The 27936-nt window shown below is 44.2% G+C and overlaps 1 protein-coding gene across 11 annotated transcripts in view; it reads left to right on the top strand.

Annotated features, from left to right (window-relative positions):
- LOC144699607 (rho GTPase-activating protein 44) overlaps positions 1-27936 on the top strand; it is a 342828-nt gene that overhangs the window by 259571 nt on the left and 55321 nt on the right. For all 11 annotated transcript variants that reach the window (XR_013580574.1, XR_013580573.1, XM_078570670.1 and 8 more), the window contains exons 7-10: positions 6289-6406; positions 9379-9447; positions 14014-14095; positions 20406-20533. Coding sequence is in view for 9 of the 11 variants with exons in the window: in XM_078570670.1 (XP_078426796.1) it covers positions 6289-6406; positions 9379-9447; positions 14014-14095; positions 20406-20533 (397 nt within the window). In the remaining 2 variants the exon portion in view is untranslated. The remainder of the gene's footprint in view (positions 1-6288; positions 6407-9378; positions 9448-14013; positions 14096-20405; positions 20534-27936) is intronic.

Genomic DNA, 27936 nt, shown 5'->3' with positions numbered 1-27936 from the left:
ATTAAAGAATGTTGAGTGCTCAGATTTACCGTATATCTAGTTTCACTGGAGATCAGATTTAATGGAGACATGATGTAGGTCATCAAGAGAGAGTTTGTATTTATATAAATGCCCGATTATGCCTTTCAGGATGTTACAAAGTACTTCACATTTAATTAATTAGTTTAAGGGACAGTCACTGTTGCTATGTCAACAAGCGCAGCAGCCATTTTGCACAGAGCAAGGTCCCGCAGAAACTAATGAAATAAATGTGCGGTTAATCCTTTTGTGATGGTGGGGGGTTGAGTGAAGAAGGTTGACTAAGATTTTGGGTGAAGCTCCAGTTCTTCAAAACGTGCCGCAGAACCTTTAATGTCCACCTGATGAGGTGGATAGGGCCACGGTTTAACTTTTCATTTGACCGCTGTCACTCCCCAGGACAGTGCTTACTGCACTGCAATGCCAATCTCTATTTGAGTGGGACTTGAAGCAACAATCTTCGAACTCAGAAGCAAGCGAGCTTGCCTATCATTAAAATGGCAGGAGGCATTTAGGCTAATTAATTCATTTAAATGGTGCTCACAGTACTTAGAGACATAAATGTACATTGAATGCGCTTAAGTGATAGTAAAAGATTTGAATTCACTTCTCCACTAGTAGATTTGTGAAGTGCACTTTCATTTTCAGTAGTTAATTTGCTTATAAATTATTTTCAGAAAACTGTTGGCTAAACACAATGTTCAATGTCTAAAGAAAATTGCAAACAGAGGTGGAGAGAAGAAAGGCGGGCATTTATATAGCGCCGTTCACCATCACCAGGTGTCCCAAAGTGCTTTGCAGCCAATTAAGTACTTTTTGAAGTGTAGTCATAGTTGTATACAAGAAATGTGGAAGCCAATTTGCACACAGTAAGCTCACACAAACAACACAGTGATAATGACCTGATAATCTGTTTCTTGTGATGTTGATTGAACGATAAGTATTGGCCAACTCACCAGAGATGACTCCCCTGCTCTTCTTTGTCCACCAAGAAGGCAGATAGGGCTACAGTTTAACATTTTATCTAAAAGATAAAATGCACTTCTGACAGTGCAGTACTCCCTCAGTACTGCAGCGGAGTACTGACAAGTCCTGGAGTGGGACTTAAACCTACAACCTGCTGACTCAGGGGTGGGGACACTACCAACTGAGCCATGACTGAGCTGGTATGTAAAAGCTTTCAGATTCCTTTAGTGTTTGGATGATGGGAATATCAGTTGGATCAGGGTTTGGTAATGTTGGTTATAAGGTTGATCTTACCGTTCGGAGTTTTGCTGTATTACATCAGGAGAAGATTTCGTGGGATTTTACATTCTTGGGATGTTTTTCTACTTTTTTTTCCCTCTGGCAAATAAATTAGTTGGGTAAAGTCAATAAGCATGCAAATGTCTTCATTCTCAGGGAACAGCCATCGCTGGCAAGGCTGGCATCTATTGCCCATCACTCGTTGCTCTTGAGAGGAAGGCTTGTTAGATCATGCACTTTAGAGGTCAGTTAGGAGAGATTTGAGTCAACCAAATTGGTGTGGAGCTGCAGTTGCATTTAGGCCAAGCTGTATAAGGACAGAGATTTTTCTTTCCCAAAAGACGTCAGTGAACCAAGTCTTTTTGTGACAACCACAAGTTTCACGGTCACTCTTACTGATACCAGTTTTTTATTTCTGCATTCTTTAAGTTGCAATTCAAGTTCTTTAACTGCCATAGTGGGATTTGAATTCAGGTTCTCTGAATAGGCCTCAGCCTCAGGATGATTGCTAGCTCAGTAAGATCATTGGCACTGTAGCCTTCGATCATAATATCTCCTGTTAGCCGGGCTCCCCCCACCATTCTACTTTGGTAAAACTCTCCCAGTGCCCACACAATGATTTTAACCGAGTGTCAGTTGAGGAGGACACCAGATAGTCACCAATCAGCTGCTTCTGGACAGGGTGGGAACTCGCTGCAGATTTCGGAGTTTATCCGTAATAAGATATTTTGACTCCAGTTTTCGGCGCAGGCACATCCTCACAGCCACAGGGAGGCAGTGACCACCTCATCTCACCAGCTGTCATCATCCCGTTTGGTAACTTGCAGGATTTTTATTGTGCTGAGACCCAAATTCTCATTCCCCCCTTGCTGTACATGTTGAAAAATCTTGCAACAAACAGCAAATATTTCAGTCACTGCTCTTAATGAACTGATCAATTAAAATGTTTTTTCACTTCCAGCTGAAAGAACCACAGAGAATTTTTTTTAATACAAAAGCAGAAAGTGCTGGAAAAACTCAGCAGCTCTGTCAGCCTCTGTGGAGAGAGAGAGAGAAACAGAGTTAACGTCTCGAGTCCGATATGACTTTTCCCCTGAGCTTTTTTTTTAATATCTTCAATGACATTATTACAGCACCAACTGCTGCAGAATAATAATCTGTGGTAGACCCTGAAACAAGGAGACCCCTTACAGGAAGGTCAAGGTCACCTAAATGCACTTGAATAAACTAAAGGAGGCAACTGGTCAAAACGTGTGCCCGGGCTGGTCCGTTTTGTAAAACTGATTGATTATTTTGGTGCTTTTTCAGTCAAATGGAAGCTATAGGTTTGCATCAAGATTCATCAAATCAGCAGCAAACTGACATCAAATGGTTTACATATGAAAATTTCTGATTCTAAGTGACCCACATGGAACGAGAATACTTGAAATCTTTGCAGGTCACACTGGCACATCCTCTAGCTGCAAAAAACAGGACATTTCTTGGCCAATCGGACTCTGTATCTGGCCCATTATTACAGTATTTCAAAAACATGTGATACAACTTATGTTGTGAAAAAATTACTTTCTTGGCTAGAAGTCTGGCTGCAGAGACTGGCAGCCCTAATGGCTCTTTAACTTCCTGTGCAGCTATTATTTTTGTTTCACCCTGGGCAGTGAGTGATTCGAGGCTGTTTGATTATGCAGAACATCACAACTTAACCTGAACCCCCCCACCCCCTTTTCCTCCTAATACCCACACTTTCTGCTTTCAACCATGGAGTGGTTAGATAACAGGAAGGAACTGGAACCATTCTGTGAACCACGGAAGCTAGTTAAATGTTTATTGCCATTTCAATTGGGTTTGGTGCACACTGTCCAGGAAAGACGGGGCTGGGGACATTACCGGCCAAATCGGAATTAAATGCAAACTTAGATTTTCAATTTAATTTCCACAGGGCCAATTCCTGTTGCCATTTTCGGGTGGGAGTTGAACAGCAGTGTAAAGAAAATCTTACACCCTGTAAACAGTGCCAGGGGGGTCCTGCGAGTAATTTTTGTTTAAAAGAATGGTCAAGAGAATTTTTTTAACATTTGAATGAAATTTGTAAACAGTTAAAGCTTCAGTTTTTGCGGAATGGGGCGGAATCTTCTCCTCTCTCTGGTGACACACTCGGAAGCGCTTTTAACTAGCGGGATGGTGGCCAACCAGAACCGCACTGCCTCCCCGTCTCCGCCAGAATTAAGTTCGGTGAGAAGGCCCATGGTCGACCTTCCTGCCCGCTGCCAATTGAGGCCTTTAAGAGGCCAATTAACGACTGCTTTTGGGCCCTCCCCACCTCGGCTGGTATTAACCCAGCTGCAGGCGGGCGTGTCACCATGTGGTGGACACGGCAGCTCAAACTGTGGCCAGTTTATCCCCTTGGGTGGGAGTGTGGTGGTTTGAGGGGGGGTGTCCCTCGATCAAAGGCACTCAGAGGACATTGGGAAGGGGGGGGGCCCGCTGAGAGACATCTTCTGCCTTTGCTGCCCACCCCTCCTAAATGCCTCTCCCCACAGCCCCCCACCCCGCGAAACCCCCACCGCATTATTTACCTGTGGCTTGGGTCACTCCACGATCCCAGGACTCCAGCGCCTGTCCTTCCAGTAACAGCCACGGCCTCTGATTGGCCAGCAGCTCTCGGTAGGCGAGTCTTCCACCCCGGGGTCTTGATTCCAGGAGGTGGTCCGCCTCTGGCCTTGCCACTGCCTGATTGGTTTGAGGAGCCTTCCCAAAAAGAGGCACTGCAGGTCTCTCACTGGCTCAATAGTCGGCAGGCGAGACCCCAACACCCCAACAAGATTCCATCCAATATTTTCCAAAGCTTTATTGTGGAAAAGACTTCTGGATATCTTCCATTCCCACTCTTGTTCTTTATACAATATAGTCTCAATGAATTACTTGACTATTTAATTTATGATGTCTGTGTTATTGCTTACGATTCTTTTGAAAACCGTATTATTCTGTAGTGTGTGGAATATGTCAATCATTCCTGCTTATTTATCCACACTGGTAGCATCAAATTCAGGGTCTCCTCTTGATGCGATCACTGCATCAAATAAATCAACTTCAAACATGGAAAATGCGACTGAAATATGAACAAACTGTAGCTCAGGGTGTTTGCTAGAATGATAATGTTCATTAGCTAGCTTGTTTCCTGCCCAGTAAAACAGAAGCTGGAGATTGAACGGTGTAGTGAGTCAGGACATTGTCCTCTCTGAGTTTAAAGTTTCCTCACATTGAACAACATATCACAAATTGCTTGCGCATCTGCCACAATGGTGACACAGAGTTTAGAGATTTGACACCAATGAGTGGAGGACCACTTCCAGGGCCTGCAGCTCCCATGGTGGGATTGGATTCTCCAGCTCAGGAGAGAGTGTAAAGAGGAGGCTCCTGTCCTCCGCACTCTGCATACCAACTGGGGTGGGAGATATCAGTCAAACTGTCGCTGGATCTCCTGTCCTCTGCAGTCCTGCTCACTGTCAAGAAGATATAATAATCCTCATAATGTTATTGGAATTTATTGTAAAATAGAGTAATAGTGGGATGTGTCTATATGTGTCTGTGCGTGTGAGATTTAATTGAATTAGAGGCAGCTAGTCTGGGTGCTTTGATCTAAGAAGAGACATTAGGTTTGAAATGCTAATTAGATAAACATGGGGAAGTTTAGAAACATGGGTGTCAAGGGAACATTTGCATTTATAAATAAACCAGACCAGATTGTTTTCAAAGGAGGAGTGAAATGTGTCACCTACCAGGTAGAGTTTAGAAATGGTGCGTTATTTTTCCCAAAGATTACTGGTAAAACTTAGTGCTATGAGAGGGTTTTATTATCAGGGAGATAAAGTCCAAAGACATAGTGAAACAATGGGTATTTGCATTCAAAGAGAAAAATATGTGTAATGGAAGGCATTTTTAAGATCTTATAAGTGTGTGAAAAGCCTTCAGCATCTATCCTTCAAGCTACTGTCTTCAAAGGGCTGAAGTTGAGAAAACTGACTTGAAAGTTGACTTGTTTAGGGTATCATATTTCTTTGCCTGGGTCTTTTAAAATCTATGTGTCTTGCTGTTGCCTTAACAAAAGTATAACTGGAAATTAGATTGATTAGGGGATTTAGAAATTATCATGGTAGTAATTTGTAGATCTATGTATGTGTTAAAGTAACTTCTCTTATTAATAAATGTTTAATCTAGTTTTGTGAAAACCTATAAGACTTGGTCGTCTTATTACTATTGAATTCAGGACACGCATCTCGAAATTTATACAAATTGCAAAACAAGTTGTGGCAGTTGTTTCAAGTTTCCCTTTGGGATTTCAACAACTCAGCATTTACCATCAGCCGTGTCATAACAGTATCAACTGGGGTGGGGAATATCAGTCAAACTGTCACAGGATGACTCTCATTTGTCACTCAGCACCCAACCAATGGGAAGTTTCCTGAAGAAACTGAATTAAAAGAATTGAATTTATTTAGAAGGAGTATAATTACCAAGGAAGGTAACTTGGAGTGAAATATATTTACTGTGACAAAGTACGCAATAAGACAACATTTTGTAAGGGTCACATGTGATTGGGATGTCTGGTTGGAAACCATTTGTAAATGTTGATGGTGCTGTGCTATTTTAAACACATATATACCAATAGTAAACTGGGTTATGAATCAATATACCTAAAGTGATAAGTTGCAGCCCATTAGTATGGATGTTATCATGCATTAACTACAGAGGATATACTGGCTGCCAATAACACCTTACGTTGTGTTTGGACAGATATCATGTGTAGAGCGAAAAGTATCAGGGAGAATTCTATATGTGAAGTCAGTAAGAAACTGATGAACAAAATAGCCAATATTGGTTTTCATTATTTTCTTATGTTCTTATGGATTTTCATCAATGAGTTCTACATTTCGCTATAACTGAAATAAAATGTCTTCAAGGCCTGCCTACAATTTGTTTCACCCATTTGAAACATTTTGCTCACAGCCTCTTCTCTTCTCTAATCAGGTGGCAACAATCTTCAAAGTCATCAGGGCTGTCGAGCAATCTGCAGTCATCTGGCGCCAAGGCTGACGCACTCAGGGAAGAAATGGAGGAAGCAGCGAATCGGGTGGAGATCTGCAGGGTACTGGCCATTATTGGAGTATTATACATTTGTGTACTTACCCATATGCAGGGGTTGAGGCAACAGTGCAACAAACTTGAGCACTTTACACAAATTCTACACTAGTCACATTTCACAAGTCGCTGCAAGGCGTGGGCAGTGCTCCAGAACCTCACCCTTTGCATAAGTATAAATAGTGAGTGTTGGTTGGCAGTTCGACTATGCAGACCATCATAACCCAATGCATTGCTACCCTTACTGGCAAATATATGTATCTGCTTTCATTGGATAGTGACCAGGGTAAAATATATCAAAATAGATTGTTTACATCACCAAAGGCCTGTATTGTACAATTGAGCTAACGTGTATAAAATTTTTCTACGAGTTATCACTATCTGGGTCAAATTAAATCGAGGAGTATATTCCAGCGCTCTGACACAACTGAAGGATTTGGGTTGATGTCCTAAACTGAAAAGTATGACTGAGTGCTCCAACATCTAAATCTTTGAAATATTATAAATTTGAGCATGTTCGCAATAATGTTTTCCAATTCTATGGTATTGTCAGCCATATTAGCTTTCCCGTTCAACGTTGGCTTTTATTTTCTGCCATTGAGTCTTTTTGTATCGGCCCTGTGTCATATGACCAGAAGAGGTTAGGTTTAATGACTGCAGATCAGTCAGTGCTCTAACAGGATCAACCCTGGGAAGAGGGTTTAACTGAGGTATTATTGTGTACATAAGGTAATAAAGTTATGAGCATTTAAAGATGTCAGTAAGTCACTTCATGAGTAAATCTTCATGAGTATCTGATATTACCAACAATAGGAGTGAAGGTAATCCTTTTCACAATGAAAAGTATACCTAAAACTGAAGCATTCTTGTGGTGATAGTAGAAAAGTGAGTCTGGCACAGATTTTACCAAACAATATCAAGAACTCTTAATACTGTCCAGTCCTATCCACATATGAAGTTAAGTTGTAGGAAGGATAGAATTTTTAAAATCTCAGATATATGTAAATCAGTAATGACAGGATCAGTTACAGTAATTCTGCCTCACTCTGATTACAATGAGATAGCGCACAGTGTTCAGTCAATTGCTATTAAAACTACAAATATTACAAAGTTTGGCGAGTAGAGTTCTATTTCATTGTAGTGCAAGAACATCAAATTAGTTGGATACCCTCCTCTGTGTTGTCATTTATATAATTCTATGAAATTAAATATCCTTTGATAAACTCAAATGATGTCAACTGTCCATTGAAGGGAGACAAGTGTTACCTAATCATTAAAAGTTGATTGGTAAACAAAAAAAAAGTTTGCAAGATAGTCTGCTGCCAAGTAAAAAAATGAACAACATAGAAAGATTTCTTTCACTCACAAGCAGATATTGGCAATTTCATACAAGTTGTTCCTCATTCATTTATGCCCAAGAGCCACCTCCAAGATCCAAAGAGGTAACAGCAAAGTTAGAAGTGTTGAAGTTTCTCGTGTGTACCATGTTGTGTCTAGTTTGGCCCCTGTACTGTTTTGTCTTTGTTAGCCACCATTGGTCAAGAACCCACTGTAACTAGATTTTGAGCTTAACTGGTTTATCCTGTATCAATACATTCAATTAATAGATAAAAATATAATCCTCTCATAACAGTACTAAAGAGTAGCTTTAGTGTAGAAATAACCTCATTAGTTTTCAGACTCAAACATTGCTGAGAACTGAAAACAAAAAAACAAAAAAACCAAAAACAAAAAAACTACTGTGGATGCTGGAAATCCAAAACAAAAACAGAATTACCTGGAAAAACTCAGCAGGTCTGGCAGCATCGGTGGAGAAGAAAAGAGTCGCCGTTTTGAGTCCTCGCGACCCTTCAACAGAGAAGGGTTGAAGGGTCGTGAGGACTCGAAACATCGACTGTTTTCTTCTCCACCGATGCTGCCAGACCTGCTGAGTTTTTCCAGGTAATTCTGTTTTTGTATTGCTGAGAACTTATTGCGTTGTGAGGAATGTCACGGTGAAGAGTCTTTTACTGTCATTAAGGCTTATGTGAACCCCTGAATCTGAATCTTTTACATATCAAATACACCCTCAGGGTGTTTAGAATTATAAGTCCATACCCCAAGATGCACGATGATTCCATTCTTTCTGCTCGGTCTACTCTGACTGCAGAAGGTGGTGGTATTTGCAAGAGCCTTGCCTGTTGCTGTGCAGTGCAAGTTGTAACCCCCTAAAAAATAGGAATAAGCTTATCAAAGGCTGAGGAACACAGGTGGGCAACACCTCACCAGCCTGAAGATGAGGAGATAAAATATGCTTGTGTAATACGCCAGGATTTATGTGTTTTATTGAAAATACCCTTTAGTTAATCTTCAAGATTCCTAGATATATCAATATTAAACTAATTATACAAGTACTGACTGCATCTCAGTGCTATAGTATTTTGATAGAAATGTGTTCAGACTGGCCAACCTTTGGTCATTTGCGGTGACATTAAATGGAGAGAGAGAATAAGTCTAATATTGAAACAGCACACTTGCAGTCTTATTTCCAATATCTTTTAGTTAGAGCTACACACCAGGGTTACACACCAGCTACCAATTCAATAACGGGGCCAAAGATGATTGCTTTCATAACAATGTAGCCAGCTGTCCTCTTTTCTGTTGCCTAGTGACATCCTGTTCTGGAAACGAAACCAATTGCGGAGAACGAGCAAGCAATTGGGAATATTCCTCCGGATCAGCTACATTTAATCATTATTTAAAATAAAAGATCAGTGATATAAACCCCTGATATCTCTATTTAGGATGCAGTATCTTGGTTGGGATATAAAAGCATATTAAACAAGAGGTGACGACGTTATTAATAAAACACCCACACTTTCTAAAAAAATGACTCATAGTATAATTCACTATCATTCCAAAAACAAGCCAAATCTAATCTACAATATCTTAATTGTTGTGTAAGACACTAACGTATTTCCATTTTTCTGTCAAATGCAGGATCAGCTGGCAGCGGACATGTACAGTTTTGTGGCCAAAGAAATAGACTATGCAAATTATTTTCAGACAGTGAGTACAATAGAAATATAAGGATTACTGAAATACAAATCAGAACAAATGTTAAAACTTAAAACTGATCGGCATCAGTCTCGTCAGTGAATTGACTGGAAAGCTGCATTTGATCAGCTTGGGATCGAATTACCCCATCAAACAGAACACTGGGTACTTGAGAAAATGTTGTTACAAATTTAAATGTTTTACTTTTATTCATTTTATTTGTGTGAAGAATGTCAGTTTCACTTGAAGGTAATTCAGTTCAGTGAAGAGTTAATGATGTCCAATGGATTATCACTTCGGGGCCAGCAGTGGAAATGCAGTAGCCTGAACTTCATACTAGCATTTCTCAGGGGGATCAGACACCTCTCCAAACAAACCGAATATCTCACCTTTGTCTCTGTGTTCCAGATGGTCTTCTGTTTGTGAGAAAGCCCTTTGTGTGTCTTTGGTACTCAGATAAAAGCGCATTAGTGTATTATTAGAGATTAGATGGTTTCTGTCTGTTAGGCACAGTGAGATTAAGACTTTTTCACAAGGTAAAATGACACGGCAGATCTAGGCAAGGGAAGTCACTGCTTATTTATCTAGAGAAATTACAATTGCTGCATTTGTCTCCTAAATGACTTCAAAAGGTTTTATCTCTACCATCTTGCATGATTGTTAGTCTTTGTATCTAAACCTTTACATACATTAATCCCTAACAATTTTTTAACTGCAAAGATTTACACTGACTTCATTGTAGTCATTAATCTCATAGTGTGATCACCACTGCATATCAGCAAAACAGATGGTATTGCCCATCCATATAGCAGGCAGCAAAAGCAGAATGGACCCAATACTAAATGTAACCACCCTGTGAACTCTGTAATGTTTGGATTTATGATATTAAGTGTACTGCATACAGTTTTGGTCTCCTTAATTAAGAAAGGATATAAATGCATTAGAAGCAGTTCAGAGAAGGTCACTCTGATAGTAGGGATGAAGGAGTTATCTTATGAGGAAAGGTTGAGCAGGTTGGGCCTGTCTCCATTGGAGTTTAGAAGAACGAGAGGTGATCTTAATGAAACATAAAAGATGCCGAGGGGACTTGACAGAGTGGATGCTGAAAGGAGGTTTCCCCTTGTGGGAGAGACCAGAGCTAGAGGACACATTTTTAAAATAAGGGGTCTCCCATTTAAGACAGAAATGAACAGATATTTTCTCTGTCAGAGGTTCATGGGTCAGTGGAAGTCTTCCCCAGAGAGTGGTGGAGGCAGGATCATTGAATATTTTTAAGGCTGAAGTAGATAGATTCTTGACTAACAAGGGAGTCAAAGGTTATTGGGAGTAGGTGGGAATGTGGAGTTGAGACCATAATCAGATCAGCCATGATCTTATTGAATAGCGGAGCAGGTTCGAGGGGCCGAGTGGCCTACTCCTGCTCCCAATTTGTATGTTCGTATGTTTGTATTAAGTAGTCTGACTTAAGTTTAGGCTGCACCCTTAACTTGGGGTTCAGATGATCATGCTCAAGCATCTTGTGGCTTGACATGATGGGCGCTTCTTGATGACATCGCTGCCTTATAATCACATGCAGAACTAACTTAATAGTCTGAGAAAGATAGCACTTTTTGGATTTTAGTTAAGCATGACTTTGATGTTATGAAGGAGAAGAGAGAACCTCTTACCTTTCTAGGCAGGAGCTCTGATCGTACAGCTTGGTAAATATCTGTCAACACTTCACTCGTTATTCTGGGCATCATCTTTCCATTTTCTGACTACTTTCTTGTTTCTGGAATAGTCAATGGATAAATTTAAATTTTGATTAATTCTATTTGATTCTCTTGTCACCTGCCATTTTTTCCTTAAGTTCTTCAAAGAGATTATTACGCACTAGTAAAATCTTCTTCTAATTACTAATAATGTCTTTGATTCCAGAATGACCTTTCAAAATAAGAAAATAACCTAATACCATTTGAGCAAATTCAGCTGCTCCATGTCTTCCGATAGTCGGGCATTGGAAACTAATGCTTACAACTTCATTGGCCCAGAATATTGATTTGGACACCAACTTTTCTTATCTTTTGTGGGGACCGCAAAAGCTATTTGTATCTGTACCCAGTGAACTTCTGACAAATTCACACTTTTGATTTTACACATAATTATTTGCAAAATATATTACATTTTAATCCACTGTTACTATTCATTTAGTAAAGACCAGGCAGTACAATCCAACCTAAGTATGGAATTTCGATGGATGCTTCTCTTCATTCTCTGATACTTACCCACCAATCACATGAGAAGATTACATATCTTGAGATTTTTACTTAAACTAAAATTAACATTGACTAGACATTACTTATTGGGTAACCAATGCACTAAACTGCAGAAAAGGTACTTTCCCCATTAAGTTCTCCACACAACCGAAACCCTCACACCACATTTATACATTACATCACACTCTCAGTAGGAATGTATTGTGTTTAAAATCCCGAGCTCCTCCCAGCTTTAACAGGGTCTCTTCTCCCTGCCCCACCCGGGTGAATTTTCCTGTGTCCTTTCGAGCAAAGTTCCCTTCACTCAATCTCCTGAGCATAATCGAATGTACTTTAAGTAGCAAGGCACACTCTGGCGACTCCTTGGTCTTAACTCTCCCCAAGGCTCATTTCTTCAAACCGGGAATCCACCCTCGCCAGCGCCCTGTTTAGTGGTTAACCCAAAAACAGTCCTGTTTGGTCTGCCTGGCAAAGCAGCACCTGCTGTGGGTCTTCTTCCCCCAAACCTCTCTGTCTGACTGACTCAGGCCTGTGGATGAAATCTTGTGCAGGTGTCGAGGGCCTCAGCTGCTGGCTGGAGAGCCAGCCAGAGTCCTCCGTGGCTTCTTTCCAAGAAGGCCCACTGCGCCTGGCGCCTCTCAGGCACTTGACAGGCCAGCTCTTTGAGATCTGATGGCCAGTCAGAGGCCAGCAGCTCTTCTGCATTCAGCAGCACCGCTTTCCCAATGCTGGGTCTCTCAATCAGGCACTGAGTGCAAGGCCAGCTGCCTCTCCTTTATGTCCAGGTGAACCTTACCAACCTGTACCTTACTTTCAATAAGTTTTGATTTGAATTTCTGTCTCTATAATGAGCAGGTCGCAGTTCTCTGAGTAGATTTAGTGTAAGGTCACAGGGGCTTGTCTGCTTGCAGACTCCATTGGAGGTCACATTCCCCTCTCTAAATTACTCTCTTTTACCTTGTATTAAAGGAGACAGTTTAAAAAATAACCATCTTACAAAGTCTAGCGCTTGTAACATTATATAATAGAACTTCCTTTCACTTTGCAGTATATAGTATAGCGTTGTATCAAAGGCACTTTCCTTCATTCCAAGTAACCAGAATCCCAGTGTACCCAAATCACTTCCCATTTGCTCCCATTAGTAGAAATTATTTGGACCAAGACCCTTCTATTCATTCCCAATGGGCTGAATTCATGATTCAAGCTCAAATGGCTGCCTAAAATTCAATTTTTATGGCCCAAGTGTCAAATGTATTTCATCTACTGCCAAATTTCACATAACCTTTATAATCACATTTTAGGATATTTGGCTATATGGTCTGCAAAGGATTTTGGATTTTGGATTAAGATAAATGGATTAGAAATTCAGATGAAGCATTTGTTCAGGGCCGTGCTTCCCACATGCTACATCTGTTTGATATAATGAAGTTTGTCGAACATGTTCCAAAAAACATTCATGTATAATATATTAGAATGAGGGACTGTACTCCTTGGAGCAAATGAAATTCAGGGGAGATTCGATATGACAGGTTTAGATAAGGTAAACAAAGAAAAGTTGTTCCCATCAGTTGAATGTACCTGGATTAGGGGACGCAGAGATCAAGTTTTGGGCAAGAGATGGAGGAGGATATGAGGCAAGTTTATATAGTGAGGGGTAGTGGCCTGGAATTCACTGCCTACGAGGATGGTAAAAGCTGAGATGATGAATGATTTCGAAAGGAAATTGGATGGGCCCTTGAGAGAATTAAACTCGCAGAGCGACAGGGATAGAGTGGGGAAATGGTACAGCCTGGATTGCTCTACAGAGAGTTGGCATGGACTCGATGGGGTGAATGGCCTCCTTCTGTTCTATGGGCTGGATTTTACCAGAAGATAGGAAGTCCTGCTGCCAGCATCGAAAGCAGGTTCCAAGGCCACATGAGTGGATGGTCGGACCCCGGGGACAATTTTACCAATTACCAGCCAATTAAGAGGCTGTTGCTGGGAATGCTGTTCAGCTAAGGGCGGCAGCCCACCTCTCAGAGCTGCTGGCCCAATCAGAGGGCTGATTGCCTTGATTGTCTGGACAGCCTTGGCAGCACCACTGATAGAGGTGGTCACGGATGTGGCTTCAAGGTGGGGGCACCTTCTTGCTGAGGCACCCTCAAAGGGCAGGTAAACCCTGTCTGTCTTTCCAACCCATTGACGTTTCTGAGCCAATTCATTCCTCTCAACTTCGGATTGTGGTTTGTCAATTATTGTGACATACAGTGAACTCAAACTAGGGGATGTTTCGTTTCCTTGTGTGCTTTTATTGACTGAAAATCATGTTTCTTCCTCCCAGTTAATAGACGTGCAAGCAGAATATCACAGAAAGTCATTAGTGCTTTTACAGAGTATACTGCCTCAAATTAAAGCACATCAAGGTAAGAACATTTCAATGTGCTGCTGTTTTTCTGGATTGCTAATTAAAGCGCCCAGGTTGCTGTTGGTTATCTTTGAGAAAGTAGTGAAAGCAGAATTCTGGTTTTACACTGTGATAGCTTCAGTGAAGTTTTCCGCTCTTTTGAAAGTATGGAGTCAGCACAGGAGTGTGAAAATATGCAGCTTGGTCATATTTAATAAAAATGTATGAACTTATTAGTGGTTTTGCAAAGTCTCAAGCCTATTTGAACATGCCTATTGATGCATTCTATTACTAGGTAAACAAGAGACTACAATAGATGCTAAAACCTAGTACTAAAACTGAGAAAACTAATCAAGTAGAAGTTGTTCCTGGAGTTGAATGGACAGCCCAGGAGAGATATCTTAGAGCAGGATTTTTTGATGGCGGGGTTTCCCACCCTGCCCCGAAGAGTCGGCAGGGATACGGCTGCCCTGCAGCCATTTAATCCTCCAAGGAGTGCTCTGCCCCTCACACTGGAGGACGTCCTGCCTCAGAGAGCTGCAGCTCAGTAGTCCCAGCAGTGCCAGTAGTGCAGCAGCCAGGTCTAGGACTGACAAGCAGTCCCCAGATCCTAAGTCCCAGAGTCCAGGACCAGGCTGGTCTCATGGTGGGGTGGGGAGGTGAGGTGTGAGGAGAGGGAAGTGGGGGTCTTGATGAAGAGGCAATGGGAGACTAAGCACCCATGGGAGGAGTGCAGGGGGAGACCTTGTCGGTGGGTGGGGGCAGGCACCCGATGTGGAAAGGAGGCCGTTGAGGAGGTGCCCCTCCCCCTCCCCCTGTTCCCACTGGAGGTCTGGACAGGGTGACTTTCTGGGCTTCCCCTCTGCTCCTGAACACCTCCCACCTGCCTAAAAATTGAGGCCAGGCTGGTAACGGCCCTTAAATGGTCATCATTTGCCCACTTAAGGGCTTCATTTGAGACAAGGGTGAGCTGGTCAGCCTAGACCTCCCTCGTTCATCTGTAAAATTGTGGACAGATCAGGGTGGGCTGGGGGGTGGTGAGATGACCATCTGGGGAATTTTACAGGCAAAACCCGCCGACAGGGGAGAGTAAAATTCTGCTCTTGGTTTTTTTGTAGTGTAAGCTTTGCCAGGCTGTTATGTTCCTATGTTCCCATTGAGCCAGTGTTAATAAAAATGTCCTTTCTGTTTGTAATGTGACACAGGAACAGGAGGAGGCCTTTTAGCCCCATGAACCAGTTCCACCATATTCAGTAAGATCCTGGCTGATCTGTGACCCAGCTTCAGAGATGTGGCTCAGCCCCATATCTCTCGCTGCCTTTGGCTAATATAAAACTATTGATCTCAGTTTCAGAATTACCAATCGACCTCGCATCAACTACCATTTGCAGAGGAAACCTCCAAACTTCTCCCACCCTGCGCGTGAAGAAATGTTTCCTCATTTCACTCCTGAAACACCTGCTTCTAATCTTTTGACTGTCGCCCGAGTTCTTGTCTTCCCAACTTGCAGGATAATTTCTCCCAATCGATCTGGTTTATGCCCCTGAATCGTTTGAAATTTTTGATCAGGTCATCCATTAACCTACTAAATTCCACCGACTGCAACCTTAGTTAGTTTCATCTTCCCTCGCAGCTTAACATTTGGAGTCCAGGTAGCACTCTGGTAAATCTAAACTTCACTCCCCCAAAGGCCAATACATCCTTCCTAAAGTGTGATGCCCAGAATTGCTCACAGTGCTGCAGTGTGGCCCAAACCAAGCTTTGATCCTTGTATAAGCTTTTGACTTGGCACTAATATAAATGTCTTTCTGTTATTTTCTTTGGGAAGAGAGAGCAGGAAACCCTCTTGAGCCCAAAAATGAGGAAATTATTTTGGCAAGGAGCTCTATTTTTGTCACAGCTTTGTGCTCAGTTTTTCTCCCCCAGTTCCAGTGTTTAATTAGTCACATAACAAACTTGTAAATGAATTACTGTAATATTTTCTGAAGTGATTTTGTTTTAACGAATGAAAATTTTAACTGCAGCTGAGACTGAGGTAAACATGTTGAATGTATTACTACAAGGGAAGTTACTGTTCATAAACTCAAACGATGGCTTTACAACACATTTAATACCTGGGCTTGGGCTGACAAGTGGCAAGTAGCATTCGCGCCACACAAGCACCAGGCAACGACCATCTCCAACAAGAGAGAATCTAACCATCACCCCTTGGCGTTCAATGGCATTACCATCACTGAATCCCCCATTACCAACATCCTGGGGGTTACCATTGACCAGAAACTGAACTGGACTAACCATATAAATACTGTGGCTACAAGAGCAGGTCAGAGGCTAGGAATCCTGCAACGAGTAACTCACCTCCTGACTCCCCAAAACCTGTCCACCATCTACAAGGCACAAGTCAGGAGTGTGATGGAATACTCCCCACTTGCCTGGATGAGTGCAACTCCCACAACACGAGAAGCTCGACACCATCCAGGACAAAGCAGCCCGCTTGATTGGCACCTCATCCACAAACATTCACTCCCTCCACCACTGATGCACAGTAGCAGCAGTGTGTACCATCTACAAGTTGCACTGCAGAACTCATCAAGCCTCCTTAGACAGTACCTTCCAAACTCATGACCGCTACCATCTAGAAGGACAAGGGCAGCAGATAGATGGGAACACCACCACCTGGAATTCCTCTTCCAAGCCACACACCATCCTGCCTTGGAAGTATATCGCTGTCCCTTCACTGTCGCTGGGTCAAAACCCTGGAACTCCCTCCCTAACAGCACTGTGGGTGTAGCTGCACCACAGGGACTGCAGCGGTTCAAGAAGGCAGCTCACCACCACCTTCTCAAGGGCAATTAGAGATGGGCAATAAATGCTGGCCTAACCAGAGACGCCCACATCACATGAACAAATAAAAAAATAATTAAAAGCAGAATGATCCACTTTGCAACATAATTCTTACTTTTGCAACTATTTCCCAAGCAAGGTTTCTCTAATGTAGGTTGAATTGACTGGATATTATTTTAGCAGATACTGATCATGAGTTGAAGGGTTTCAGTTCCTGAGGTTGCTGAACAACAAAGGCGTTATTTCTGTTATATTCCCAGCTGACGTCACTACTGGATAAGTCAGATCCCAGGGTGGAACCTGGCTTGATAGATCCTAACTTTTATTTTTTGATTAGAAATGTGGAGGGCAGCTACTGAACAGAGTCACAGGAGTCTGCTAATGAACTTTTCACAAAAGAGTAAAACATTTATTAAACAAGACAAGATGAACAAAATTATGCTATATACCGATTTGTAAGGATAACACAAGTTATGAAATCTATCTTATAGTCTAATGTTCACAATAAGTATACAGCCCATATAAACCAATAGGCGACTTGTGGTCAGACACACCACACTCTGAAACCAAGTGCCACATGCCACCCAAATAAAATGCTAGTCATCTCTTATCAACTCCCCAACCTTGCCCACCCCGCCAACCCCCAGACGCTCGTCACACTGTGACACTGTGAATCAATGGTCACACAGAAACTCTCTTTCATTTGGATGTCTTCAACAAGATCAACCTCCATGGTTTTGATCTCTCTTTCTGATGTTCCTGTCCCCTGGATCACTACGCGCATTCAATCTTCGCCTTCCACACACTCTCTCAGATACTCAGCCGTGCCACCAGGACACCACTGCTTTTCAGGCCCATAGTAAGGAATCACCGACCCTCGGCTATCTCCTCAGATCTTCTAGCTTCTCCCAAGCCCACTTTGCCTTTACTCTGATCACACAGATTTCTCTCTTTAATTCGGAGCCTTTTTCCCTGCTCCTTCACTGAACAGAACCTTTTTCAGATTCCTGTTCTTTCCCTTTGACTAGAAGGTCTATTTTGGGACCCCTTTCTATCCCATTCCCTAGGTTCTGGGACTTTCTTCTGTTCTTTTGGAAATCTGTTCCTTGCAGCTGCAGTTTCTGTGGAATGCTCCTACCCACTGAATTCAAACTGCTTTTCTGTTTCTCCCTTTCTTTCTGTGGGCCTCCTATTGCTAGGCAACAGCCCAGTTCTTCCTACTTTGTTTTAACTTCCCTAAGCCACTAACACCCTTGAAACACAGCTCTCCACTTCAAGAGTCGTAAAACCTCATTAAAATGCAGGTATACAAACAGACTTCAGACTTGCTCACTCCACTCTAAAGTGAAACCAAAATCCAAACTTCACCTTTTTTAATACACAAAAATAAAAATATAAATTAAATCAAACTTAAACTTAAAGCTATGGCTTATTCCTACCACACACAAATACACATATAACTTACTTAAAACTATCTCTAGTTCCTAACAATTCATGCAAGGTGCTTGTGCAGATTCTTAAAGTTCATGTGTGACCTGACCTGAAATTAAAACAAGCAGTTTGTTGCTGTAATATAATAATATCATATGTTATATAATGTATTATATATAATATAATACATCTGCTGTTATGTAGAGATTGTAAATACCGTGTCAAATAATGTGTTGAACTGCACAGGACCAACAGCTTTATTTTTCTATGTGTCATTATAACGTTACTGCAGGTAGGTTCACCATCATAGGCTTTTTCCAATGGGACCTGATCTCACTTGATCAGTCCAGAGCAAAATCCACTAGGGTGGCTATACAATGGTACAGCAGGTTAAGGCAGTGCACAACTGCACCATACAAAGCAATCCCAAGTGTGATCCCTGGTCTCTGCTAGATAGATGCTGTCATTGGTGTGAGCAATCCTTTGCTAAGACCACCAATACTTAGCAACCACTGCTGGAGTTGTGCTCCTGGTAGCTGGGTGAAAACAGAAAATGGAAAGCTGCATTGCTCTAACAGCCTAGTGCCACTCACCGTCTCAGTTTAAACAGAAATTAGATGATTATTTGAAACCAAACAATCTACAGGGTTAAAGGGAGAAGACAGGAGGATAGCACTAGGTGAAATGCTAATTTAGAGAACCAGTACAGACATGATAGGCCGAATGGCCTCCGACTGAGCTGTAACAATTCTGTGATTCAGAAAGTTTGATGAATTAGCGAAGAGCTGAATTTTACGGCCGGCTGTAAAACCCGACTTCATCGGGCGTAAAATCGTGCGAGAAGACGTTGGGCGAGTGTCCCGACATCACCGCGCACTCACACGATGTTTCGCTCGGCGGGCGCATGCTGAAGTCAGAAACGCGTCCGCCAACAATTAAGAGGGAAATGAAGCCCATTAACGGCGAAATTGTCTCTGATTTTTTCCGTGGCCCGTCCAACCTTACGGTTGGCGGACGGGTGAATCGGCCGGGCGGCCTTTACATTTTTCATCAAACCTCATCCACGGGTGGGATGAAATCTCCATTATGAAATAAAATAAAAATAAATACCTGTGAACGGCATTTTTATCAGCTATATTTTCAGGTGATTGATTGCGATGCATGGACATCTTTTAGCATTTACAGGTCTGCAGCTCCCTGAGGCAGCCGTCTGCCTTCAGGGAGCGTTCTCACAGCGCCCACCCACGCCCGCGGAAACCTCATCGCCTGCCCTCTTCCCTCCCCCACCCCGCCAGCGCTGAGCTATGCAGCGCGCGCTTCACGCTGGCTGCCTGTTAATTGGCCAGCTAGCGTGAAATCGCGGTCAGGGGCCCATTGCAGTCGGGGGTCCGTTTCCCAACCACTCCAGGACCCCCTGTCTCAGGAGCCCCTCAAAGGTAAAATTCAGCCCCATGTAACCATACCCAGTGAGGAAAAAATTCCTTTCAGAAAGAGATGAGAGGAAAGAAAATAATTCTTAAAAAAATAAAAGTGTAGACAAAACTGCAATTACTTCGACACAATCGTTCATCCAGTTAAATCAATTTGGGAAAAGCTCAGCTCATCTTATTTCAATGGCAGTGTGCCACAAGATCTTTAATAAGGATAGCTCTGAGGAAGAGTCATACGGACTCGAAACGTTAACTCTGCTTCTCTCTCCCACAGATGCTGTCAAACCTGCTGAGTTTTTCTGGCATTTTCTGTTTTTATTTCAGATTTCCAGCTTCTGCAGTATTTTTGCTTTTATCTGTAATAAGAATGATTCTTCTTGGGGAGAGTAAAAAAGAGCTCCTCTGAATCAAAATAAATGTTGCTGTGATAAAGTTTACTTGCTTTTTTTCTGTTGAATAAAAATGTGGTTGGTCAGAATCCCAAAAGGATCAACATCAGATTTAAACACTGAGAGATGTTAACTGAGTCGTGTGTCGAACCTATTTACAGTAGCTCATTAGGATGTGTCATGGAAACCTTTGGATAATGTTTGGAAATATTTTGATTTTTATTTCCTGCTAAAGAGGCTTGGATAGAAAAACCTTCATTTGGCAAGCCACTGGGAGAGCACCTTGCAATAAGTGGAAGAGAAATTGCGTTTCCTATCGAGGCCTGTGTGACGATGTTGCTGGAGTGCGGCATGCAGGAAGAGGTACTGCCCTTCATCCTTCAGCTTAACTTAAATCTGCTTCCGCACTTCATTTCAGTTGTAGGTCGATGCCATAATGTGGAGAGCACTCGTAGAACAACAACATACTTTACTCCCAGTCAACCCATTTCCCATCTCAAAGGATTTTAACAGATACATTTGGAAAGAAAGCTTCAGAGGCAACAATATTTAATATTTAATGTTTAATATTTAATATTTTTCATAAGAAAGAAACTTGTCACAAGAAAACTAAATGTTACTCCATTGGAATGGATGCCAGTAATTTGTGGCCCCAGACCTATCGAACTGGATTTTGCAGTCAGCAGTGAAGCGACGGCATTCGCCACTGACCTCAAAGAAAGCTGCTGACAAAGATCTAGTGATCTCAAGTGCAGTGAGTTACCTCCTTCCTGATATCAGTTTAAACCTGCCACCAAGTCAAGGGGATGCGATGTCAGTAAGCAGGTTGAAATATTCCGACATTGGAAGTTAAAAGTTACATTTTCAGATATTGAAATAAATGATTATGATTCGGTTAAGATAGAAACTAAAATAAAGATAAACAAACTTGAAAAAAAATATGTGGGATATTTTTATCATAATGTAAACATTTGACATTCCACAAATATAAAATTAGCTTTTCCAGGGTTTATGAGGGTGTTAATTATGAAGTTAGCTTATTGCTAAAAGCCCAGTTACATCTCGTTCGGCCAGAGTTAACTTTTTCAAGGGTTGTTTCCCGCAAGACTAAAAGTGTAAGACTGGAAAATTTCCCATTGATTGCAGTCTGATGCTGCCTTAACAGCACAACCCCTAGAGAAGTGTAGAACCACTAACAGCAACTTCTGGATTTCCATGTTATTCTGCACGTGTGCAAACTCTAAAAGTTATTTTCAGTTTCAGTGAAGTACTGATGATGTGCACCGACTGTTTCACTACCCTTAGTGCTGCAAAATCACGGCCAAGAACCTTTTCAGTGCAATAGAAAGAAAAAGAATTGAAGCTGGTGCTAATCTTCCACTGTGCTAAATGGGATAGATTTCGAACAGATCTAGCAACTCAAGACTGGGCATTCATGAGGCACTGTGGGCCATCAGCAGCAGCAGAATTGTACTCGAACACAATCTGTAACCTCATGGCCCAGCATATCCCCCACTCTACCTTCACCTTAAAGCTGGGTTCAATGAAGAGTGCAGGAGGGCATGCCAGGAGTAGCACCAGGCATACCTAAAAATGAGATGTCAACCTGGTGAAGCTATAACACAGGACTACTTGCGTGCCAAACAGCATAAGCAGCAAGTGATAGACAGAGCTAAGTGATCCCACAACCAATGAACCAGATCTAAACTCTGCAGTCCTGCCACATCCAGTCATGAATGGTGGTGGACAATTAAACAACTAACAGGAGGAGGAGAATCCACAAATATCCTCATCCTCAATGGTGGGGGAGCCCAGCACATCAGTGCAAAAGATGGGGCTGAAGCATTTGCAACAATCTTCAGCCAGAAGCGCTGAGTGGATGATCCATCTCGGCCTCCTCCAAAGGTTCCCAGCATCACAGATGCTAGTCTTCAGCCAATTCGATTCACTCCACGTGATATCAAGAAACAGCTGAAGGCACTGGATGCTGCAAAGGCTATGGGCCCTGACAATATTCCGGCAATAGTACTGAACGCTTGTGCTCCAGAACTTGCCGTGCCCCTAGCCAAGCTGTTCCAGTACAGCTACAACACTGGCATCTACCCAGCAATGTGGAAAATGGCCCAGGTATCCCCTGTCCACAAAAAGCGGGCTCCTTAGGCAGCACCTTCCAAACCCACAACCACTACCATCTAGAAGGACAAGGGCAGCAGATACATATGAACACCACCACCTGCAAGTTCACCTCCAAGCCACTCACCATCCTGACTTGGAAATATATCACCATTCCTTCACAGTCGCTGGGTCAAAACCCTGGAACTCCCTCCCTAACAGCACTGTGGGTATAACTACATCACATGGACTGCAGCAGTTCAAGAAGGCAGTTCACCACCACCTTCTCAAGGGCAATCAGGGATAGGCAATAAATGCTGGCCCAGCCAGTGAAGCCCACATCCCGTAAATGAATCTTAAAAATTCAAAACCCAGGCAATTACCACCCCATTAGTCTACTCTCAATCATCAGCAAAGTGATGGAAGGTTTCGTCAAGAGCGCTATCAAGCGGCACTTATTCAGCAACAACCTGCTCACTGACACTCAGTTCAGATTCTGCCACGGTAACTCAGCTCTTGACCTCATTTCAGCCTTAGTCCAAACATGGACAAAAGAGCTGAACTCCCAAGGTTAGGTGAGAGTGACTGCCATTGACATCAAGGCAGCATTTGACCGAGTGTGGCATCAAGGAGCCCTAGCAAAGCTGAAGTCACTGGGAACCGGGGGAAAATTCTCTGCTGATTGGTGTCATGCCTAGTGCAAAGGATGATGGTTGTGGTTGTTGGAGGTCAATCATTTCAGTTCCAGGACATCACTGCAGGAGTTCCTCAGGATAGTGTCCTCGGCCCAACCATCTTCAGCAGCTTCATCAATGACCTTCCTTCCATCATAAGGTCAGAAGTGGGGATGTTCACTGATGATTGCACAATGTTCAGCACCATTCGCAACTCCTCAGATACTGAAGCAGTCCATGTCCAAATGCAGCAAGAGCTGGACAATATCCAGGCTTAGGCTGACAAGTGGCAAGTAACATTCGTACCACACAAGTGTCAGGCAATGACCATCTCCAACAAGAGAGAATCCAACTATCTCCCCTTCACAGTCAATGGCATTACCATCACTGAATCCCCCACTGAACATCCTGGGGGTTACCATTGACCAGAAACTGAACTGGACTAGCCATATAAATACTGTGGCTACAAGAGCAGGTCAGAGGCTGGGAATTCTGCAGAGAGTAACTCACCTCCTGACCTCCCCAAAGCCCGTCCACCATCTAAAAGGCACAAGTCAGGAGTGTGATGGAATACTCTCCACTTGCCTGGATGAGTGCAGCTCCCACAACACTCAAGAAGCTTGACACCATCCAGGACAAAGCAGCCCGCTTGACTGGCACCTCATCCACCACCTTCAACATCCACTCCCTCCACCACCAACACACTGTAGCAGCAGTGTGTGTAGCACCTACAAGATGCACTGCGGCAACTCACCCAGGCTCCTCAACAGCACCTTCCAAACCCACAACCTCTGCCATCTGGAATGACAAGGGCAGCAGATAGATGGGAACACCACCACCTGGAAGTTCACCTCCAAGTCACTCACCATCCTGACTTGGAAATATATCCCCGTTCCTTCACTGTCGCTAGGTCAAAATCCTGGAACTCCCTCCCTAACAGCACTGTGAGTGTACCTACACCACATGGACTGCAGTAGTTCAAGAAGGCAGCTCACCACCACCTTGTCAAGGGCAATTAGGGATGGGAAATAAATGCTGGCCCAGCCAGTGAAGCCCACATCCCATGAAAGAATTTTTTAAAAATTTAATGATGTTAGATTTACTCATGAATCGAGAGCTTGGTTTTCACATTGAGTCACATTGGTTCATTTTGCAATGTCAAGCCTATTCTAAATTAATAATATGTCACAGAATTAACGCATGCAGACACAGAACATAATGTTCTTGTAGTTTGTAGCTGCTGCACTAGTGAATGTGATACTTATAACAGATCACAGGTGGAATGTTCCATTCTGGAGATGAAGAGTGGAATATTCCGTGCTCGCTGGCGTTGGGAGTGTTCAGTGCCGTGAGTGGACAATATGGCGAGAAGGCCAAAAGCCAGTTTCACAACGTGGTGAAACCAGTTTGCAATCCTCCACTCAGCTCGTCAATGGCTGCGTTTCCCACCATCGGACTTCAGGAACCACATTGTAGTATATCTGCATATCATTATAAGCCCAGCCCGCTGGAATCATCCCCGCACACGTGATCATCCAGGCACGAGGGTGTGATCACACGCCGATATGTTTCACAACTGAACATAAGCGACATGCCCCTGGTGGGCTGCACCTCACTCAAAACTTTGAGGTTTGTTTGCCTGCCTTGCTTCAGGCAGCACTCACAGTCATCAACGCCAGGCTTCACAGGCAGCACTACTTTTAGGGGGGCCCACAGACAGGTCTCTATCTACCAGACCAGCCATAAGGCAGGGGGTGGCTTTTTAATGGCTGCAGGGCTAGGCCTTGCTTGGGGAAGGGGTAAAAGTGGCCTCAGACAAGGGAAGAGGCTGCAGGGCGAGGGCTGTACTGGGGAAGGAGGGTATCCCAGGGTGTGTGTGGGGAGCACATGTTGATCTGTGCAAGTGGTCACAAGATGGTGAGGGCTGAGGAGGCAGCCTCCAGAGGAGATGTGGCCAGATGGTGATGTGAGGGTGTGTGAGAGAGAGTGAGTGGTGATGTCCCTTGAGCTGGCAGTGAGTGAGATGCCAGTGAATGTGTGATGGGTTTGAGTGTGAGTTTAGAATGATGAGATGGCGGCACGTACGAGATCATTCATCCTCTTTCAGCACTGGATGGCCAACCTCTTCTGCAGCATTGGCACTGACCACCACTGCCACCGCCTCCCAATCTGGAGTGGTGAATTTGCTGCCCCTTCTGTGCCCAGAGCAGGGTAGAGGACATCACAGCCGGCCCGATGGCATCCAGGGGGTGTCCCAGGGACATGTCCCTGAATCGGGGGGGCTGCAGTCTTCCTGCCTTTCGGGGCCATGTCTTCTATGCTGCCATCCTGGGCTGGGAGCACTGAGAGGTGTGCCCGCGGCTGCACTTTAAATATGGTGCCCGCCGTGAGGAAGCGGTGAGGTGATGGCGTGGCGGGCGAATCGGAGCCCGTCCACCATGGAAACAGCGTGTTTCATGGGAATGCACGATTAGCGAGGTGGGATTGGGATGATGTGGCGTGAGAAGCTGCTGTTGTGGCCGGCGGGTAAAACATAATTTTCCCCTCCCACTTAGTGCAAACCCAGGACTATTCCACCGGGTCTGATGGCAGCCGGGAGAGTCACCGTGATTCCCACTGGGCATCAGGGTGGGGCAGGTGAACACACGCGACCTTCTGCCTTTTCAGATCATTAATTATGCATCAATGAGGAGCTCGGCCAATCACATGACAGGGCGGACACGAGGTCGCACCCCCCCTGTTACCTCATGAGGTTGAAGTTCCTGGTGCCATATTTAAAGGGCTCCCGGACATTCATTCACTCAGTGCAGGTCAGGAGCACCTCCTCCAGAGGCCTTGTGGCCGTAGCTCTTACTGGATAAGCTCACGGATGTGAGCACCCACATCCCGGGACTTACAAGGGCACCTCCAGCATTGCCTTTCACTCACCTTTAGATAAGACCTCTGCCAGTAATACACACCTGGTCGGGCCAATGCTCACCATTGCAGTGATCCATGTTCGCCAGCCTCTTGACGTTATAGAGGTCCCACTGCTTCTTGCTGCTCAGGGCCCTGCTCCTCCTGGCCCTGTGACAACCAGCGATGGGCCCTCCTTCTCCTCCTCTGGATGAGAGCCAGTACCAAGGCAGGGTTGCCTGCAGCCTACATCATCGATGTCTCAGTGCATGTGTGAACAAATTGAAGTGATACATTAAATGAGCCTGTCCTTTACAGGTTTCCCTTCATCTCGAAACCAATAGAAAAGTGCTAAGCCCTTCAACTGGCCTCTGTCTAGACATAGCACCTTCATTCCAGCCCTTACAGGTAAAGGACACCTTGGAGGACCAGAGATGGACCTTCCTCACATTCATACATAAATGCATGTGGAGACATTACTCTTTGACCAGGGTGATGAGAGCCATGTGCAAGAAGCCTCACATGGTCACTTTTCCACTCGTCTCCACTCCCCTCAAAACTCTATAGAGAGACCATTGCCTTGGCAGCATAGACAGACTAACCACGTGATCCCTCGGGAGGGTTTCACCCAGGAGGATGGAGGTTTGGAGTCGTGAGGTGGCTGCCCTCCACCAGCTCTGCCCTTTGGAGGCATCCACCTCCCTCCCTTCACCCCTGCCTCTGGCTGCAGCCAATGGCAAACGGCACAGAATGAACGGCAGCTCCAAACTTGCTGGGATCTCGATGTTATGAGACCCATGAGTCAGGAACAAACCTGCTGCAATGTGGGCTTCACTATAGAGAGGAGAACGCAAGTGAGCATCTTTGACATCCAGTCGCCTCATGATTATTAGGGTGTCCCCTCAGTCGGCCGCTTGTGCTGACCTTGAACTCCACCCGCCTGAAAAGACCCTCCTCCCACTTCGAGGGATCTCACTGACTGACCAACTGTGTGGTCAAGGTCAGTTTGGAAAAATGGTGCACGTCACCTTTCAAACTCCGACCCTTCCCCTGTCACCCACAAACCCCCATCACCATAGGCCCACTCAATATCCCATTCCTCTCCCCTCTGTCACCCTTGAACCTCCCCCATTACCTGGACCTTACCACAATCCACCTCCACATGCCTCTCCTCCCCTCAGAGCCGACACCCGTTACCCGACACCCATTCCCACCCTGATCCTGCCCCTTCCCCTCATCTGAGCCACCTGTCTTGTCCCCCTCTGTAACCCACCTGATGAGAACTTCACCTACCAGACTCTCATCCTGGACCTGTCATCCTACCGCATCCCACTCACCCCTCTGACTGTGACTGTTCCCTCCTATCACCAGTATCCTGAGTTCTCCCCCCAGGATCCCACCATTGACACCACCCACCCTGCCCTCTAAGACACTAGCCACCCCCCTGCACCCCACACACACTCTTCTCCAACCCCACTTACCCGGACAACACCCCCCCCCCATTTCCAACCTTCCCTGGACATTTCCCCCACCCCACCCAATCCCAGACACTCTTCCCCCCTTTCCCCTGCCTCACCCATCCAGCCTCGCCACAGTGTTTGCTAATGGCACTCGATATGAGTGAAGTTGTGCCAGGTCCCCAAGAAGGAGAAAGCAACATCTACAGATCTCAAACTCATGGAGGAGGTGAAGCTCGCCAGGTGCACTCCACTCATATACAGTCGGGAACCTGGATGTTCTAAACTCTCGCTGGCGGGGAAATTAATTTGGGTGGGGGGTGAACTTCATTCTGGTGAGGCGGCCTTTTAATGAGCATGTATGAGATGCTAATACATGCAAATGGGGTTCCCGACATTGTTCGTCAGGAAGCTGGACTTGCCTCTAACCTGCCTTGAAAGTCGGGAGAACAGAATTCCAACAGTTCACCCTGCCATCGGGAAACAGATTTTTTGCCTTCTGCTAAATTAAGTCCCCCCCCCCTCCCGCCGCCTGCCACAATTCTGACGAATGGCAGGACCAGAAAATTCCACCCAATGTAATTTTCCACATCCTTAAATAATAAAAATGATGTGCCACCCACAGACC

Source organism: Cetorhinus maximus, chromosome 24 (genome assembly GCF_964194155.1).
Source record: "Cetorhinus maximus chromosome 24, sCetMax3.hap1.1, whole genome shotgun sequence".
Lineage (NCBI taxonomy): Eukaryota > Metazoa > Chordata > Chondrichthyes > Lamniformes > Cetorhinidae > Cetorhinus > Cetorhinus maximus.
This window is presented reverse-complemented; position numbering and strand designations above follow the sequence as displayed.